General features: G+C 48.2%; 1 protein-coding gene across 1 annotated transcript in view; it reads left to right on the top strand.

The window, feature by feature from the left end:
- LOC144175412 (nose resistant to fluoxetine protein 6-like) overlaps positions 1–18,162 on the top strand; it is a 155,653-nt gene that overhangs the window by 124,482 nt on the left and 13,009 nt on the right. Inside the window, exons 10-12 of the mRNA XM_077704493.1 lie at positions 6,154–6,233; positions 8,497–8,613; positions 9,267–9,399. Coding sequence (XP_077560619.1) covers positions 6,154–6,233; positions 8,497–8,613; positions 9,267–9,399 — 330 coding nt within the window. The remainder of the gene's footprint in view (positions 1–6,153; positions 6,234–8,496; positions 8,614–9,266; positions 9,400–18,162) is intronic.

The following is an 18,162-nucleotide window of genomic DNA, read 5'->3' as shown; positions in this document are numbered from 1 at the left end:
CTCTCCGTGCGCGAGGCTAGGGCTGCGGCGCTGGGGTGCTGACGCACATTTATAGAAGTTAAAGGCCCAACCACACGCACCGTACCTTCGGCGTTTCCTCGCGTGGCGACGCGAGCTGACGCGCGAGCAACGCCGATGTCTACGCTCGCCAGATATCGGCGTCGACACAGCGCGAGAAAGCAGCGGAAAGCGGGCAGCAGTGGTCGGGTTTCACGTCCTTCTCGTGCTTTGAGGTCATTCCTTTCAGCAGAAGAGAATCAATTCCTTTTTAACTTGCGGTTATCGGCTGCCTTGAGACAAATTGCAAGCTATTTCTGTTCGAAAGCGCTCAATCATTTGTGGCTTGTTTGGTTTTCATTGGGGAGATCGGGTACTTGCGATAGCTTTTTTTTGAGTTAAATAAGGGAGCTCTGGTTACGTCGCTTGTAGTATTAGCATGATGGGGCTTGGCTGCAAGATTTGTGCGTGACGACCAAGCCTTATCAACGCCAGAATGCTAGCGGCGCATGCCATTCCATTCGTTGATACCGTGGCTTGCATAGGATAACCAAGGTTTTGCGATAGCTTTTCTTGACTCAAATAAGGGGGCTGTGGTTACATCGCTTGTAGTAATAGCATAACTGCCCTCGCATCCAAGATGGGCGCGTAAGAAACAAGCGTTACCACGGCTCAAATTTCTCAAACGTGACCAAAGGAAATCACTCGACAATATTCGTTGGCAGCCTCTGTTAGGGTACCAAATTCTTGGGACCCGCGCCTTCTCCTGGCGTGGTGGAACGGTTGCACGCTTGTGTGCTGGCGTTTTGTTTTCAAAGTCCATGGTTCGAATCTTGGCAAAACCTCGTTTTTTTGCAATAGGGTTTCACCTGCTTTTCTTTTTTTTTTCGAGGCAAACAAAGGGGGACAGAGTGCCGTGCCGTTTAACCTACAAGTGACGTTCGAGGGTAACCTCAGTATCAAGGCAGCCCGGAAATGTGCTTTGCTCACACTTTGAATTCATGAAGCTGCAGTCGGTACATAACATCAATGTTAAATCAAGTAGTAAGTGAAGTTGTGCTAAGTGCGTCGTCGTTCATCATCCTATCTTATTTTGTTCAGATTTGACGGTAATGACTTGAAATACATTTCGCATGATGTCAAGATTTGCCCCCAAATATTTTTTATTAGGCTAGGGTCTTGTTAAGTGCCGTTCAACAATAGACAATAACTGCTCATGTCATGTATAATACAAACGTGTCCAGCAGCGCACCGACGCGGCGGCTCGCGCGTGACTTTACTAGTACACTATAGCGTGACTTCGCCGGTCTCATGTCCCTGTGACACGGCAGTTTCAATCGCGATCGAGCTCGATCCCGCTCGAACTACATCCTGGTTTCTCAAGCGCGATCGAGGCTTCCAAGCGCGATCGAACGAAAGCGGCGATACTCTCGTCCCCGCTCATTAATGGCACACAAGGTGACAACTTCAACTAACGCCAAAAATTGTGTCAAATAACTTGACCCAAATGAGCGTGCGGTAACATTTACATAGTTACGTATACCTACGGCAGCGCGTAGTTACCAGACGCCGGCCGCAAGTACATTGTTAGCGCCATCTGGCGTACCCGAATGCAACCGGTGCAACTTCTCGATCGCGATTGAAACGTGCCGTGTAGCAGCGGTAGTGCGTCGAGCGCGTTCGAAAACTCGATCGTGATTCACTTCAATCGCGGTTGAAACTGCCCGTGTCTGCGCGTTGCCGCTGAACGACGCCGACGCTCTCGCGACGCGTGATTTCGCGTCCATGTAGTTAGGACTTTAACCTTTTCGTACCTATACACTCCGCAGAGCACTCTCATTAAAGTAAAGACAAAAACTTGTTTTGGTCTTTTGTGGTCGCGGTGCTTCACCGGCGGTCGATGGTTTCGCTCCGTGCGCGAGCATGACGTACGCGCTGGGAAGCTGAAGCACGAAGTATACCTTTGCATACCTGTTCTCGCTTCTCACTCTCCACACTCTCTTGCGAGCCTGCAGACGCTCGTCTTCCATCCTGTTCCTAGTTAAGCTAGCGCTGGGCGCGGTGCTCTAAATGCGCGCGCAGGCGGAGGCTTTTTCACGTACATGTGGTCATTGTTTACGTTCCTGAAAGCGAACAGTCTCGATCATTACAGTGAAGACGGAAATGTTTTTTTGATCTTGGGTGGTCTTTTGTATTCCGTACTGGAGCGCAGAACGTTTGCTCCCAATCGGTCGAAAGCACACGCGTACGTCGGTCGCTCATCTGCTGTTAACATCACCGAGCGTGTTGATCCGTTTTTATAATTGTGTCATTACTGTCAAATCTGAACAAAATAAGATAGGATGATGAATGAAGACGCGCTCAGCACAACTTTACCTGCTACTTGATTTAACCTTGATGTTATGTACCGACTGCAGCTTCATGAATTCATAGTGTGAGCAAAGCAAATTTCGGGGATGCCTTGATACTGAGGGTACCGTCGAACGCCACTTGTAGGGTAAACGGCAAGGCACTCTGGCCCCCTTTCTTAGCCTTGAAAAAAAAAAGCCGGTGGAACCCTAATTGCAAAAAAACAAACAAACGATGTGTTGCCAAGATTCGAACCATGGACTTTCAAAACAAAACGCCAGCACACAAGCGCGCAACCGCTCGACCACGCCAGGAAAAGACGCGGGTGCCAAGAATTTGGCACCCTAACAGAGGCTGCCAACAAATATTGTCGAGTGATTTGCTTTGGTCACGTTTGAGAGACTTGAGCCGTGGTAACGCTTGTTTCTTACGCACCCATATTGGATCCGAGGGCAGTTACGCTTTTACTCCAGGCGATGTAACCACAACCTCCTTATTTGAGTCAAGAAAAGCTATCGCAAAACCTCGGTCTTCCCTACGCAAGCCAAGGGTGCAACGAATGGAATGGCACGCGCCGCTAGTATTGTGGCGTTGATAAGGCTTGGTCGTCACGCACCCATTTTGCAGCCAAGCCCCATCATGCTAATACTACAAGCGACGTAGCCAGAGCACCCTTATTTAACTAAAAAAAAAGCTGTCGCAAATACCCGATCTCCCCGGTGAAAACCAAACAAGCCACAAATGAATGAGCGCTTTCGAACAGAAATAGCTTGCAATTTGTCTCAAGGCAGCCGATAACCGCACGTTAAAAAGAAATTGATTCTCGTCTGCTGAAAGGAATGACCCCAAAGCACGAGAAGAACGTGAAACCCGACCGCTGCTGCCAGCTTTCCGCTGCTCTCTCGCGCTGCGTTGATGCCCATATCTGGCGAGCGTTGACATCGGCGTTGCTCGCGCGTCAGCTCGCGTCGCCACGCGAGAAAACGCCGAAAGTACGCTGCGTGTGGTTGGGCCTTTAACTTCGACTAAATGTGCGTCAGCTCCTCGGCGCCGCCGCCCCAGCCTCGCGCACGGAGAGAACCATCGGCCGCCGCCCAAAACGAGGAAAAAAAAAAAAAATCCACGTCGCATAAAGTCGCGCACGAATAGAAAGTGATGTCACGCTGTGTCGTCACGTTTTGAAGGGAGTGTGGTCGGCCTGGACCCCTACGGGATATGGTTTGGGAATACGCCACGCGGCCAGCCTGAATGTCACTTCCTCTTCATGGCTGCTTGTGTGATCCGCCAGCAGGTGCAGCTTTGACTGGTGCGGAACTACTTTAAACGTTTTAACTGATTAACGAAGCATTTCATGGGGCTACTAGTCAGTTCCACTGGTTTGGTGGTACGAACGGTACGTTCAAGCTATATTTGAAGGAGGTGAAATTTTATTGCAGTTGCCCTTTAAGACAATTGCATTACGCAACTTCTTCCATGACGACCATGAGATTTGAGAAACTGACCATAATACTAGTTACCATTCGAAATGCTTGAAAAAAATCGCACCATGGTTATTCGCCTATAGGTCAAAAGCATATTCCTATAATGCGTCATAATACTAAATTTCCAAAGAGCATGGCTCATCAGAATACCGAAATGATCGTGATTTCCTATCCCAAACATGCGTGGTCTCAGCTCTACTAAGTATGCCGGCGTGCTCACGCGTTGTTCAGGCGGGAAGCAGATATAGACAGTTGTCATGCACTGGCACCTTTCTATATTCGCTACGTAGATCATGTTAGAATCAGGGACAAACGACTACATCGACAACACAAAGAACGGAAAGCGGAGGCCAAACGTGTAGGCGAGAGTGGCTTTAATGAAGTCGAACGAGACACACTCCATTAAGGAAAGGTTTGTCATGGCTAAGTGGGCGCGCTATTGTCTACCATAAAACTACAAACGTTTGAATGTTAAGCCGTTATTGGCTCTTGAATGTGTGGACAATAAGGATCCAAAAACATTACGCCCTTACAGCCAAAAAATTGTCTTAAAAATGTACATTTTCAACATTGGCACCAGCCGCGCATGAATTACGAGCTCCTCAGCATTAGAGTTGCCGAATCCGCGCCGAAGGCTCCAACCGCCGGTATTTCCGATTTGGAAAGCAGCGAAAAAAAAAAAAGGTTGCCATTCCGCACTGCGAAAGTGGATGTCCAGGGAAGCTGTTGTAAACCACTAGAAACTGAGACGATGCTGGGTATGAAATGTTTCTCGTCGTCTCGGCGGGCTTGTCGCTTGCACTCGGCTTCGCTGGCGGCAAATGCAAGGTCCTGCCTAGCCTTCAAACATAATTGGCAAACATAATCTTTGCCAGGAACACATGGCGGGTGGGTCCTATTGTTCACACGCGCCTTTTCATTTATAATGTGGTTTAGATGCTTATTTTGTGGTTTTTATAAACGAGTACTGAGCTTTATGCTGTATCCCGGATTAGCTAGACGCATGCGCTCGGCGTCTTGGGCGACAACTGGTGGGTCCTGCGCGGGTTTTTTGTTTACGACACGAAATTTTCCCATCAACTAGACGCTAACAGCGTCGCTGTAAAAATTCAAATGACCTCACTGAAACAGGTAAAATGCACACATAATTGAAGCACGCTGCTGTTTTTTATCGTGTGCTTTCTAGGTTCCTGCTTACGATATAGGATGTATGTAAAGGAAATATATATACGAAGTATATATATCCGGTTGAACACTTGCAAATTCCATGACGAAACCTTCAAAAAGCGCTACACTGAAAAATGTAAGACAGACAGATCAAGATCGAGGACCAGCGCTACTCTCACCTGAAATTTAATCAAGAGAAACAAAGAACGTACAAACTCCCAGTGGCCAGACGACTCATGTTAGGGTCACTCCAACTAAAAACAATCACTATTAAAAAGTGATCGGCTCACTAACTGCCGGTATAGGCAATCTCCTTCGTGTGTAAGGAAATAGACGCCTGACTAACAGAATTTTCCCGTCACCGGCTTATCTGGAACGCTTCTGCTACCTTCCTAGTAATTTCATGCGCATGTTTAAACCCAGTTTTTGTGTTACCAAATGGCAAGGGAGACACAATCTTTCTCAAAAATTTCTAGGCTTGGCTTAGAAAATTGGCAAAGACTGTACATACTTAATTACGGATTAAGAGTGCATGCAGCACTGCAATACTTGAGTACAATCATCAAGGATCGTGTTGCGCGTTTCTTCATTGCTTAAGGGAATGTAGCTCGGTACCGGGTGAACTGGCACAAGGCTACGGGCTTTCGTTAAAAGAGGAAAGGTTCTATTCCTTATGGAGTTTGCGTTCATCCACGAAAATAAATTTTGTCTATTTTTTCTAACTCATTCTCGCATCTTCAGGGAGAAGAGACGGTTCCACAAGATGGAGTTAGGTCCGAATCCCATGCTTCACCCCCGTTACACTGAGTTGCCAGTACACATGATAACACATATATTTGACCGAAAGTTACAAGTGGAGGCTGTAGTTGTGCCTGTGTCTTATTAGGAGAACTGCATTTCTGTTGAAATGACAGCGTCTCGTCAGCATTACGGTGCAGTTGTAGAATAAACGCGTCATTCGTGGAGCCACGCTTCAGTTTAATCTACTTCACTACGCTTCTACCGATGAGTTTTTAACAGCATGGTGTCTTCATTTCTGTAACGCCTCTAAACTTCCAAGACCAATACAGGGTTGTTAGCGAAAACCTTACGGATTAAGCAACGACATGAGGGTCCGGTTGCTTAACGTGGTAATCTGTTTGCGTTTTACTCTTTGCAGTGCCTAAACCACACCTGGTACTCGGCTGTTGACTTCCAGTTTTACATCATATCACCGATCATTATCTACGCTCTTTACAGGTAAGATGTACAAATTTTGCACCCTTGTCCGGGAGGAGCGCATTTAAATAAGCTTTCACTTCTACTAGCCAGTCCCAACGCGTCGCTCCTCACATGCATTCACTCCCTAGCGCATACAAGCGAGCCTGATTTTTTGATTGCCTGAAAAAATGTGTGTTCTGAAGATGGCAAGCGGGATTAGGCTGCAGGGCACAAAGCCTCGAGGCCTCTCAACGACTTCCCAGCGGCACGTGTCATGCTGATGGTCAAATACGCTCCACCAAATTGTGAACGCACCCTTTCGTTCTGATAAGCTATTTCGTTGGATATGTTGAAAAAACCTGCATGGAATTGATGTCGCAGCTACTTCTTGTTTTTTTTTCTACTGCCATCATCGAAGAAAGTTGAATTTCAGTACCTACTATACTATGTTTTACTAGGTATCTCTTAAAAGGAAGCAACCGATGTGTTTATGAAGCCGCGATTGTCTGTTACAGCAACAGCGCGACATACACGGCCTGTGTTTCTCTTAACAATGGTCAAAAGTTTAAAACAAAGCCAGGTGAGGGAAGAGAACACCCAACGTATTACTTGGACAGCACTTCTTCACATAAGGTGTGACACACATGGGCAGCGTAGAGGCCCACTAGGCAATGTCGCTTAGCTCCAAGGAATACAAGTTCGCCGCTGTCAGTACTGCGCCATCAGAATAATGGGCTCATCCAGGACAACCAGATGCGTGTGTGCTCATGAAAGATGCGTAAATCAAATCTATCTTAGTGGAACAAAAAGTTACAGGTGCCTGAGGCACGTTTGTCACTCTTGGAAATGCTGCACCGCAGATGGAACCACAGCTTTCCGGTACTTACATCCTGTATCTGGGTCGCCAATATCTCCCTACTTCATTCCCTGAAAATAACTTCTTTCCTGCTTAGTAGTTCGTTTATTTAAAACAAACGGTTTCCCTCATGCAGCTATCCCACCGAAGTAAAAGTTAGAGCTCGTAATTGCTGCAAAGTAATGCGGACGTGCGACCGACTTGTTTTCGTCAGCGTGCTTTCAAGCTACAACCAAGCATTTGGAGTATTTCTGCGTGCATTTGAATGCCTTCTTTGGCATTCAAATTCGACTCCCTTCTTTTTGCAAGGTAGAAAAAAACGGTTCACACGCATGCTTGTTTTTCACGCTGCATCGACGATGGTATGTGCGGTCCGTGCTTATGTTTGAGGTGAATCTTCCATATGCCGGCTTACCACCGTAAATCCACCAGCATGATACACTTTGCCCGCAATCGGGCGAATCGGCTTGGACACCTCACTCCATCGTTCCAAGGGTGTCGTCCTGCAAGCGCTGTTTTCTTTTAGATAACTAGGAGGGAGGGGTTGGGAGGTAAGACACATACATGGGTGCGCGCGGTCTGATGCAAAAAAGCGAAATGGGTGTAAAGTAGTAGTTCTCAGACGTGGATCTGCCATGGACTCCTTGTGCTCTGGAGACACAGGCGGGAGTCGTCACATGTGAAGGGTAGATGGGAGCAAACACATTTTATTTCCCTCTCAAGGGAAAGTTTTCGTCACTCGTGGGTTTTCCTACATGACTTCGGCATCTGTCTGGATATTTCGCGCACGTACCTGCAGCACCAGGCTCTGAAACGAACATAATGATGCTTGGCGGGAAGGTGTTGAAGCGCAGCAGCCTTTGCGGCAGAGCCAAGGTTTTGTGTTGCTCCAGAAGGGAGGGAAAAATAAAACGTGGAACGGAACAATTCGCACTGGTTCTAAAATACGCAGTATGCATGTATGTGTATGTGTTTTATGGCGCAAGGACAGCAAACGCCAAAAATGTGCCATTTGGATGATGTCAGGATAAACTTTTTGGGCGGTTATAAGAGTTTGAAATAGTGGGTCTGATTTTTTGTTAACTAGTAATTCGTGGGTGTATAAGGCCACTAATCAAAAGTTGAAAATCTTCAAGGCAGATTTTAACGACGATACTAAATTCTGCAAAACAAATATGAATGATCTGAAACAGTGTAAATTAGAAATACAGTGTGAGATAAACAGCCCAGAACGTATTTATGTGCAAACAGTGGTTCCTCTGAAGGGAAGTGTACTGGGTGCAGTGGTATGTGGTGTGTGTAAAGTTCCGGAAAATGTCTGCGTCCCTTTCACATGCGAGAAGCACTGATGTACAAGATTGGCTTTTGTTCTAATATTCTTCTGCGAGGGCATATGCGAGCGCCATATTCACAGGACGGAGCTTCTGCCGCCTCTTGACTTTACAGGAAGCCGCTGGTTGGTATTCTTCTCATCTGCCTGCTGTTTCTCGGATCTACAAGCTTCACAGCCTTTTATACAGCCATCAATGACTTCCCAGCGGCGCCTTACATGTCGGACATAACGTAAGTATACTTGGAATCAATTATGCACACCAACACCATTGGAATACAAACTACTAGCAGGACCCTTACAGCGCACGTACAGAAAGCATTCACTTACATGCACCTCGTCATAGCGAATGAGAATAGATGTGTCCTGATAGGTGTGAACCATTGGGCGCATGCGATCGTGACACACCTATTGTCACGCCTTATGGTAAGGTACGTCATGATTTCGCAGTAAATTAATTTGCATTGTTCGTTTGTTGGCGCCAAAGGTAGAACAGAAGCAAGGACTACGCAATTTTTGGTCTACTACAGGAATGTGGGTTCCGGATTAGCATCCTCTCGTATTTGCAGGCTGACCACGAACATGCATGCCTTTCATGTTTGGACGCCGATAAAAATAAAACATATAACTTGGCTCTTTACGGTGGTGGAATGGTTTGCTTGGTCCTGAAAGCTGTGGACTTCCCATGCTATCTAAATTTTCCATTTTCTCGGCTTGAACTTTATGACCCCCATACAGCTTATACAACTATAGACATGAATTGTTGCCTGGTTAAACTAAATTGAACACGCTGTATTTTCGCTGTTCCCGACTTACTCTCAATCGCCCGTGTAACCCCATTCACAATTAGAGGCCGCAAGTGTAACGAGGCTCGTTTCTTTCGCAGGCCCCTGGACAAGCTGAATGACTTCATGGGTAGGGTGTACGTAAAACCGTACTGTCGCATCGGTCCCTTCCTCGTAGGCATGGTGACTGGGTACATTCTTTACCGAACGCAGGGATCCAGCATCATTCGAAAGGTAAGTCCGCCAGCTGGAAGTACTTATAGACTGCCTTTAGCTCGCTGGCCCATACAATACTTAGGCCTCTTTGTGTACCCCGGTTAAAGGATGGGATATGTTGTCCAAGCTCTACACGCAACTGTTTTTTAGCAATGCAATTGAAGCCGCCGACTCTCCTCACAGGTATTATGCATGATTAGGACTGGATGTATGCATAGGCGCGTACCTGTTGCCACATACCGATGTTAATAGGACGCTGCGTCTTGTACTCACTCCTTTTCATGCTGCTGACAGTATGCGCAATGCGTCCAATATTCCTCCGCAAAAGTGGTGGAAAAAAGATGAAAAGGATGTGTCACAGGGTACTCCCTCCAGCCGAACTCGCGGTCACAGACACACAGCCGACGAGAGACGGAGACAGAGCATAAACTAACGAAAAGGAGGAATGGCTTTAGAGACGCGTCCTGATTCTTGATGCCTGGAACTGGGCCGCGTCGACAAACCTTTCGATAAAGTCGGCCAGAGGGCAGAGTTTGGACGAGATTCTTTTAAAGGGGTCCTGAAAATCGTTTCAAGCACAGTAAATGAACTAGCGCAGTCGTTATGTTGGGTGGTCAACGCCGTCTAGGCCAGGTGTAACATTTTTATGGGCAGCTGAAAGCTCACACTTTCGTTGTAAAGTTTGTTGCCGCATTCCTACACTTTCCTGCGTGTTTTTAGGCTCCGCCATGTTCCCGCATGTTCGCCATCGATTCTCCCATGTGCGTCCCGAAGCAGAAATCTTGCAATTGGAGGGCTTTTCCCCTCACTTCCGGCGGACAGAAGCGTCGTCTGCTGAGCGTAGACGGGTCGCGGCGGCGCCTTCAGGTATTTGGTTAATTAGCTCATCTTGGAGCACGCCTAACGCTATTGTGTTCGTCCATATCCATCGTTTTTACTCTATTACCACGCTTCTAGCTAAGGCGCGCTGGGTAGGCCGACACGATGACGACACGACGGCGAAGCCGACTTCCGATTGGCAGACCGCCTTGTCACACGGCGCCGATGACGACAAGAACACGTCGGCCGATTGAAAGTCCGCGCGTAGAACGGTCTTATGGAATCGATCGAGAAGCGAGAACTCGCCCCGACAACATTCGTGCCGTAATAAATGTGGTTTTGTTGTGTTATTTCCTAGAGTGTAATTCACTTAAGGTCCATGAAGTTGACACAGCTTAACATTAGCGCTAATGCAACCCGTATTTCGGCTTACGAAGTTTCGGCCGTTCGCTTGGCGACAATTTGTTTAATTACGTAAAATATGCTGTTTGGCTAGTTGGTGCATATTGCTTCAAGAAAAAGAGCGCTAGAAACCACAACATAAAAAACAAAGACCGACGAGACAGATGCGCTTCTGTCTCGTCCTTCTTTGTTTTTCCTGTAATTTTTTAGCGCTCTTTTTGTTAAAGAGAATTCGTTTCCCGGAGTTGTGAACTGCATATTCGTGTGGGACCAGCAGCACCTGTAGAAAATATAAGCTCAGTTATGAGCAGAAGAGAGACACCGAAGGTTTATCAGATAATAAGGAATCAATATCGACCAAAGTTTTTAGCGTAAAGCGTACAACAAAAGTTGCAAGCACGATTCGCGCATGGCGAAATCGCAGTCGTAGCCAAAACAGTGCTGTTGCTGGAAGTCAGTTATGGTGGGGGCTTTATTTAACCTTACTGCGCAAGTGCTATTCAAGAAATGTTCAGTTAACCTGCCATGAATCCTTGAAATCGGGTACAAAACATGGATGTGACCTAGAGGGGGGGGGGGGTCTCAATGTAGTATACAGGTTTTTCCGCGCAAGTTCCCGCCTTTTGTGGCGCAGTGGACTAAAGCCTGGCGCACACTAAATAAGAGTCGCGGGTTGAAATTCCGGCAGGCTGCTCCTTTTTCTTTTTTTCTTCTGCGCGGTATTTTAAGCGATACGGTTTGCGAATAGTATTGTCGAATCCAAACCAAATTTTTGGTTGAACTATGGAACTGCCATATCAAAACGTCAATACATTGTTAACTCTTTCGCTACCGCGCCTATCAAAATCGATCAATTTGATCGATACTTTTGGGAGCGCCTTTTCATAGCGTTCCAGGCGTTTCTCGAACAAGTAAAGCTGTTCGGAGTTAGATCAGAAAATGGCCTTTCAAAATCAGTTTTGTTTTCATTTTTGCAACGGAAACGTGATTTTTGACACGCTTTTGAATCACCTGGTTGTGGAAAAGGGGCGTGGTCATCGCGCCTCAAGGCTACCAACGAAGAATGCGTGCAACTCGTAATTACTCTGCACCAGCGCTTGTTTTTTGCTATCAGGGCGTGAATGGGGAACTAGCAAACGATTTTCAATCGTCAGGTTCACGCTCTGACAGTAATAATCCCAGAAATCGGCTGAAAATGTCAAGCAGTGCCTGGTTGCAAAGCTACTTTATGATTTTAGGCAGTTTTATTGCCTTTGCGCAAGTTTTCCTAAGTACTCTGGTAGTTCTACTTACCCCAGGACCATTCCCAAACAGTTTACAGCAGTTTCGGTTTCGTTTCTGCATCGCGAAATTCATATTTAGCGCAACTACGCAGTTACCCAACTTCAAGGCTAACTGCCATGGCGCCTGAAGCGTCCGCGACTGATCCTCGAACAAAGCACGCCGCTCCTCATTTCCCCCCACCCTAACCCGATTTCTGCGATAAGAACTTCAGATGCAAGTCAAAAGGTCACACCCAGTCGCCAGATATCTGTTCCGCCGAGGACAGCGCTTCAAACCGGCCTTACACTGCCAGCTGTTCGCCTTCCAGTTTCGTTTTCATGCGAGGGTATATCCGGGTGTCTAATGTTGCTGCTTAGTTGAACTGTCTATTCGGACGGAGTCTCTGATAAGTTTTTGTACTGTCTCATTTGAAAAATGTTAGGTGGCGCTGCAATAGAGGAGGCTCGTTGTGCTGATCTTTTTTAGCGCGCGACTGCTACTCGGCCAAAGATCGCAGGGGACGATTCTAGCTCATCGTACCTCATTTTTGCGAGCAAGGCTACAATTGCGAGTAAGAAGATGATAATAAAGCTCAGCTTTATGTTTTGAGAGATAACTGACCGTGAACGACAACAAACATCAGCCACGGCGTTCCGTTTTCAACTTCATGCATGTTTTTTTCTGCATCGCGTGCTTGTCCCAAATATTGTGCTCGCTGTAAATGCAAAGTCAGCCATTGACAAGATGTTTTTACGTTATGTGGGGGCAAATTGGTGCCTCTGATAACGTCAAACCGCCAGATTTATTCCAAGGAACCACCCAAAATTTCACAGTTTGAATTAGAGGTTGGGCTTCACCGCATGACACGAGCACCGTGTGTGCTAACATTTTTTTTTTATATCTGAAAAACTGTTCCGCGCAAGTCGACATTTTTTTTAGGGTGTGTTTTTGAAATGTTTCCCTGCAAAATGTATATTCTAATTTTTTTCTACTACAGGTGGTTTGATATACACAACTCCTTTTTTATCATTTTTTTCGACAACTTGACAAAACTTTTGATTTTGATATTTTTTTTCACAACTATGATATATGAAAACCTTTAAAAAACTGGTGTTATTGGAAAGGCCGTTAAATAATATGCATTTTGTGCTCCTGCAATTAGTGCCTAAATAATTTTTTAGCAGAAAAAAAAAGTTTTCTTGGACCCCCCAAAATTGGTCAATTTTCTGCGGTAGCGAAAGAGTTAAGTCATAGATAGACCCGATTTATTCAGTTTTAAACTCGTCCTTTGCATATATAAAAAGACAATTGTACTTTAAGATGACGAAATGCTGATGTCTTTATTTTTGCAAAGTTGGTATGTCTTTATATAAACTAAACATAGTTTCCGCTCGTCCACTTAAACAAGGCGCAAGGTAGGCTTGGGGTGGGGGAGGGGATATAGGGCCACGAGTGGCAGCCAAATCCTCCACATATCGCTATCGGCCGCACTGAGTACGTAAAAAAATGGAACGAACAGCCTTTAAGAGAGAAAAGGGGCCTCCAGTCAATCAGGAGAAAAAGCGAGGGTAGAATAAGTGTTTTACACAGTCATATATGCACAGTCGAACAAAGAGGCAGGCGCACGCGGCCCCAAAATTCACACTACTCTCCCGACACCGCTCGTAATGTCTGCTACGGTGTAGGCCTACTTTTATAGTAGCTGATAAACACAGGGTCGCATAGAAGTTTCCCGCAAAGTAAGGGGGAGCGGGAAATGGCATGCGTGAGGCACTCTAAAACAGTCCCTGTGCTGTGCCGTGCTACCCTTCGGCTGGTTTTTGTTACGGTTCTGTAGGTTTAGGACTGATCGGAATAACAGAATGGAATACAACAACTGCCTGTGTACGCGAGTGCATGGCGTTACCACAACAAGACCAAGCTCGACATTGCCGCCAACGAGCGGCCAATCGAGCAATATATAAGCCGACGTTGGCTCGGAACGCATCTACGTGTTCACTTCAACAAATTTTAAGGCGATTATTTAGTCAGTCGCTATATATTTTAGACTCCCATATGTGCCAAGACATGTTGTCGCCGCGAACGCGCGGACAGGGTCGTTATCTTTTCGCGTGACCTTTCGGCGTGGCGTGGAAGCGTAAATTTAAAGTCCCGCCGCATTCCTTTCATCAGCTTTTCCAGCCGTGAGCGCTGTGCAGGTTTAAAAAGAAAAGGATAAAAAAAACCGACCCAAACTTATTGCAGAAATTCAGAAGGCCCGTTCCCAGAGAGATGCTGCAGCGCGAAATATCACGGTAGCAGACGACGCACTCATCCGGATGTTCTTGCAGACGTCACCGAGAAGCGAGGCGTCATGGGTAGTCACGCTGGCGTGGTGGGAGTACAACGAAACAAGGGAGAATCGTGGGGCGGGCGAAAGGGCGATGTTTTGATTAGCAGCAACTCCATAATACTCATCGCTGTAACAAAATTCCTGAAGGATAGGATTACTAGGATATTGATTCACGTGAAAATGCGAATCCCCGTGCCTCGGCAAAACGTCTTTCAGATCGGAAAGGTGGGGGGGAGAGGAGGGGAGGGGAGGGAGGAGAGAAGCAGATGTTTGCTAATAACTCCGCGTGACCTCAAGGGAAGCTATCGGGAGTGCCAGAAGGACGGCGAATGTTGCGGTGGGGACTCCTCCGCGGTCATTACAAGGTGCGTGCAATCTGCGGGTAACCCGAAAAGAAAATAACATCTAAACAGCACCAGTTGCACACATCAGAGGGAGGGAAATCCCTAATAGGGGTCACTTCTGGGACGAGAAGAAATCAAGTAAGAAAAAGAGAAGCATAAAGAGAAACGTAGCAAGGAGTGGAAAGGTTTTTTTATATAAAGAAGCAATAAAGATACTTAAAGTAAATCTTTCATTACGTCTACGGTACCGTTGCCAGCATCGCTTGACAGCGAATATTAGCGCAAGAGCACTGGTTGTATCGGACGTGCGATTTGAAGAGTCGCCTGCGCCGCCGACGAGCACAGTATACCACTTCCGGCAGCCTTCTGAGCTTTTCCTGAAGCTAGGCTAGGCTGTGCTGATCCTTCCAGGTGTAGTGGGTGGAGGTGGCGGTACCAGCGTTGCATAGGGCGACATCTGCTTCGACCTGCATGAGGGCCGGGGGTGTATACGTCGGAGGTCTCGGAATGCACTACCAGTGAAGGAGTAGGGTGCCGGTTCTTGCTGCAGTATTGGGGGCGCGGCTGGGTCTCCGTATCGCCGTATGAAAGTGGCAACAGTAACACCACCCACGTCTTTCCAAGTGACGACGTGACGATGGCGCTGTCACCAGCGTCGCCACGCGTATGCGTTGCATTGGTACACGTTACGGTTCCCGTGGCACAGGTACAATAACGCTTTACCGAAGAAGAGGAGTTAGTTTCTTTGCGCCGCTCATGGGGCCTTCAGCGGTGCGGTGGTTCGGCTCTGGTGGCCCATACCTTGGGTACATGATCTGAAAAGATAATATTCATTGCACGGGACATGGTTTGCGATATCATTCCGAATGCAGTAATCCCAGTGTGGGGGGAGATTGTTTCAATCAGAGCTTTTCAATATCACCATTTCAGTAGCGGCCCCAGTGATTGTTTTTTTAGGGGGGGGGGCGAATTTTTTTTTTGGGGGGGGCGGGTGGCAGGAGGGAATAAATAACCGCTCCCCTCCTTGCGCCAGTTCTGTAAAGGAGGTGATAACCATGCAGACGTGTGTGCGTATGCTGTGTAACACGCTTGTGCACAAATCACTTAGTGACACAGTGGTTTTTGGCGACTCCTAGGTGGTGCAACGGATAGCTCGAGCCCGCATTTCTGACGGTCGCAACACGTTTGCGGCCTCGCACAACTGGTATTTAACCTCGGGCAAGTGGAATGCTTAACAAATTACGCCCACCTCCCGTCGCGGGAACCCTGGTGTGATGCGACGCTGAGGTGGGTTCAAGCGCAAGCGGGGAGCAACCGTCGACCGAAAGGCCGCCGGAGAGCGGCACACCGGTTATATGCGCAGCGCGCCCGAAGGAGAGAAGACCGCGGAGAGAGAGAGAGTACTGCACATGCGCAGCGCCGCCCGCCAGCGGAGTGAGAGCGCGCTGGGCCGCACACCCGCAGATGTTGAGAGAGAGTGTTCGCTCTCACCTGGGCACGCGCCGGCGCCAGTGCGTCTGCCGCGGCTATGACGCAACACAATTCAACACAATCCACTTTAATCCAATCCAAATCCAAATCCAAATCCAAATCCAAATCTAATCCAATCCAATCCAAGCCAAGCCAATCCAATGCCCCTCGCGAGAGAGTGTTCGCAATCGGAGAGGAGAGGGGGTGAGCGGAGGAGAGTGCGGACGCCGACGACGGACGCAGACAGGAAGCACAGGGCCGCCGACAAGAGGTGCTCTCAGCGTCGCACCTAAAACAAAAAAATAAGAAGCTGAGGACCTCTTTGGGAGGGGGGGGGGGGGGGGGCGATCGCCCTTTGCGCCCCCCCCCCCCCCCCCCTTGGGACTGCCACTGCAGCATTTGCGAAAAGGCCCCATGTATCAAAAACCGCTCCGCGGATGACCCCTGCGGTGAGAACAGACATGGGCGAGCGTGGGGCAAGATGGTTAGATTGCAGTCTCTCGACACAAAGTTTAAGTAGTACTCGACTCCTTGCGGCTGCTGGCGTAAGGCATAAAAAAAAAACCTTAATGCGGGTGTTGTCTTATCTAGAATCGCTCTTGAAGTAACCATTGTGACACAGTAAAAGCCCGGTTTCACGCAAGCGCCGTGTGCCCAGAGATCTTATCCGAGCTTTCGGTCGACATACCGGTCCATGAGGAAAGGCATTAGTTTTTTGACAGGGCGCCATCGGTCCCACCAAGAAAGCGTTCGCTTTAAAAAATTGACCAGTAACGAGGAAACGGCCCCACTTTCCTGCAATCCATCTGTAAGGGTTCCAGGCGCCAGCGACGCGGTATGTGTCGAACGAAGAGGGAGTGCCGGTTCCGGGAATTGCGAATGAATGACTTTATGGCAGCCAGCTTGTCAAGAGCAAACGGCCTCTGAGTCATGCCTGCTCGCGTGAGGACACATTGTTTCGGGTCGCAGCCACGTTGTCGCGCTGTTTTGGTCGGAGCGCATGGTGCAGCTGCGGGAAAACATTGGCAGCCCGGCGGCTTGATGGACATTCAGGGAGCCTGGCAGCAGCTGGCTCTGGGCTCACTGCGTTTTCATTTAGCGGAACGGCCGGATGTAAAACCATTCCGTCCATCGCGCCGCCGGAGACGGGGAAGCTTGGAGCTGTCAACTGGGGTGGGACAGCGCTCGATTTATGGGGATAGTGCTCCTTTTGTTGCCCCGTGCGCGCGCGGAGTGAAGGTGTGTGAGGGTATTCGTGTAACGGCCCCGGATGGATGCGGTAGATAGGATGCCTGGGGCGGCCGCCGTGTCCTGTTGTCCCTACGCGCTGATTCCGGTGCACGGTCCAATTAAACGGAAATCGCCTGTCAACGGCGGACACTCTCGGAGGCACGGCGCCTATCTTTAAGATGGACAGATATGGGTCCCAGCTGGCGTAGAGTGGCTGTCCATGTCTTGGTCGACGAGGCGTGGGAACAGGCGACGCAGGCGACGCAGGCCGCGTTCGTAGAAGCTTGTCCCTGGCGCTTGCACGTGTTTCCACAGGTTTCAGAATGTTTGTTGCAGTTGTTTCATTTGCTTTTGATATTTTCCTTCTTTGTGTGGTGAGAGAGGGTGACCGATGTTTCAGGGTAACGGGGGGCGTTGCCCGTCGCAGTTTAAGCCCGGATGGGGTAACCCGACCAATCAGATCGCCAGGGGATGCTGATTGGCCTTAAAACCACGAGACACGAGGTCTTGAGGTCGGATCCTCAGGTTTTCAAAGTGCTATGCACGGTAGACGTATTGCCGAGCTAGCCAAGTTCGCCTAGGGAGGGTCCCACCACCTGGGGGTGTTTTAGGTCAGGGTCCGTCTTTGATGGGGGTGCCGCGTGCACAAAGTTTTAACTGACCAGGAACCCCAATTTATTTCTTACTCTGTCTACTTCAGTCTATAAATATCCTGTATATGTACTTGGCTTAAATGTACAGTATCAGAACTCTTCTCCAAAGATCGTCGTCGTACCATCACTGCCACACCATCAGGCAACAACGCAGACCATCGGAAGACTTCTACACGCCACAACATCGGCGCATCGAAGCAAGAAACCACGAACCAACCTTTACTCCATCGTTCCGTCGTGGATGCGTGACTTCCAGACGATTATCCTG

Source organism: Haemaphysalis longicornis, unplaced genomic scaffold (genome assembly GCF_048455015.1).
Source record: "Haemaphysalis longicornis isolate Haplotype H1 unplaced genomic scaffold, Haemaphysalis longicornis Haplotype H1 scaffold_1, whole genome shotgun sequence".
Lineage (NCBI taxonomy): Eukaryota > Metazoa > Arthropoda > Arachnida > Ixodida > Ixodidae > Haemaphysalis > Haemaphysalis longicornis.
Note: the sequence above shows the minus strand (reverse complement) of the source record. Positions and strands in the feature narration are given on the sequence as shown.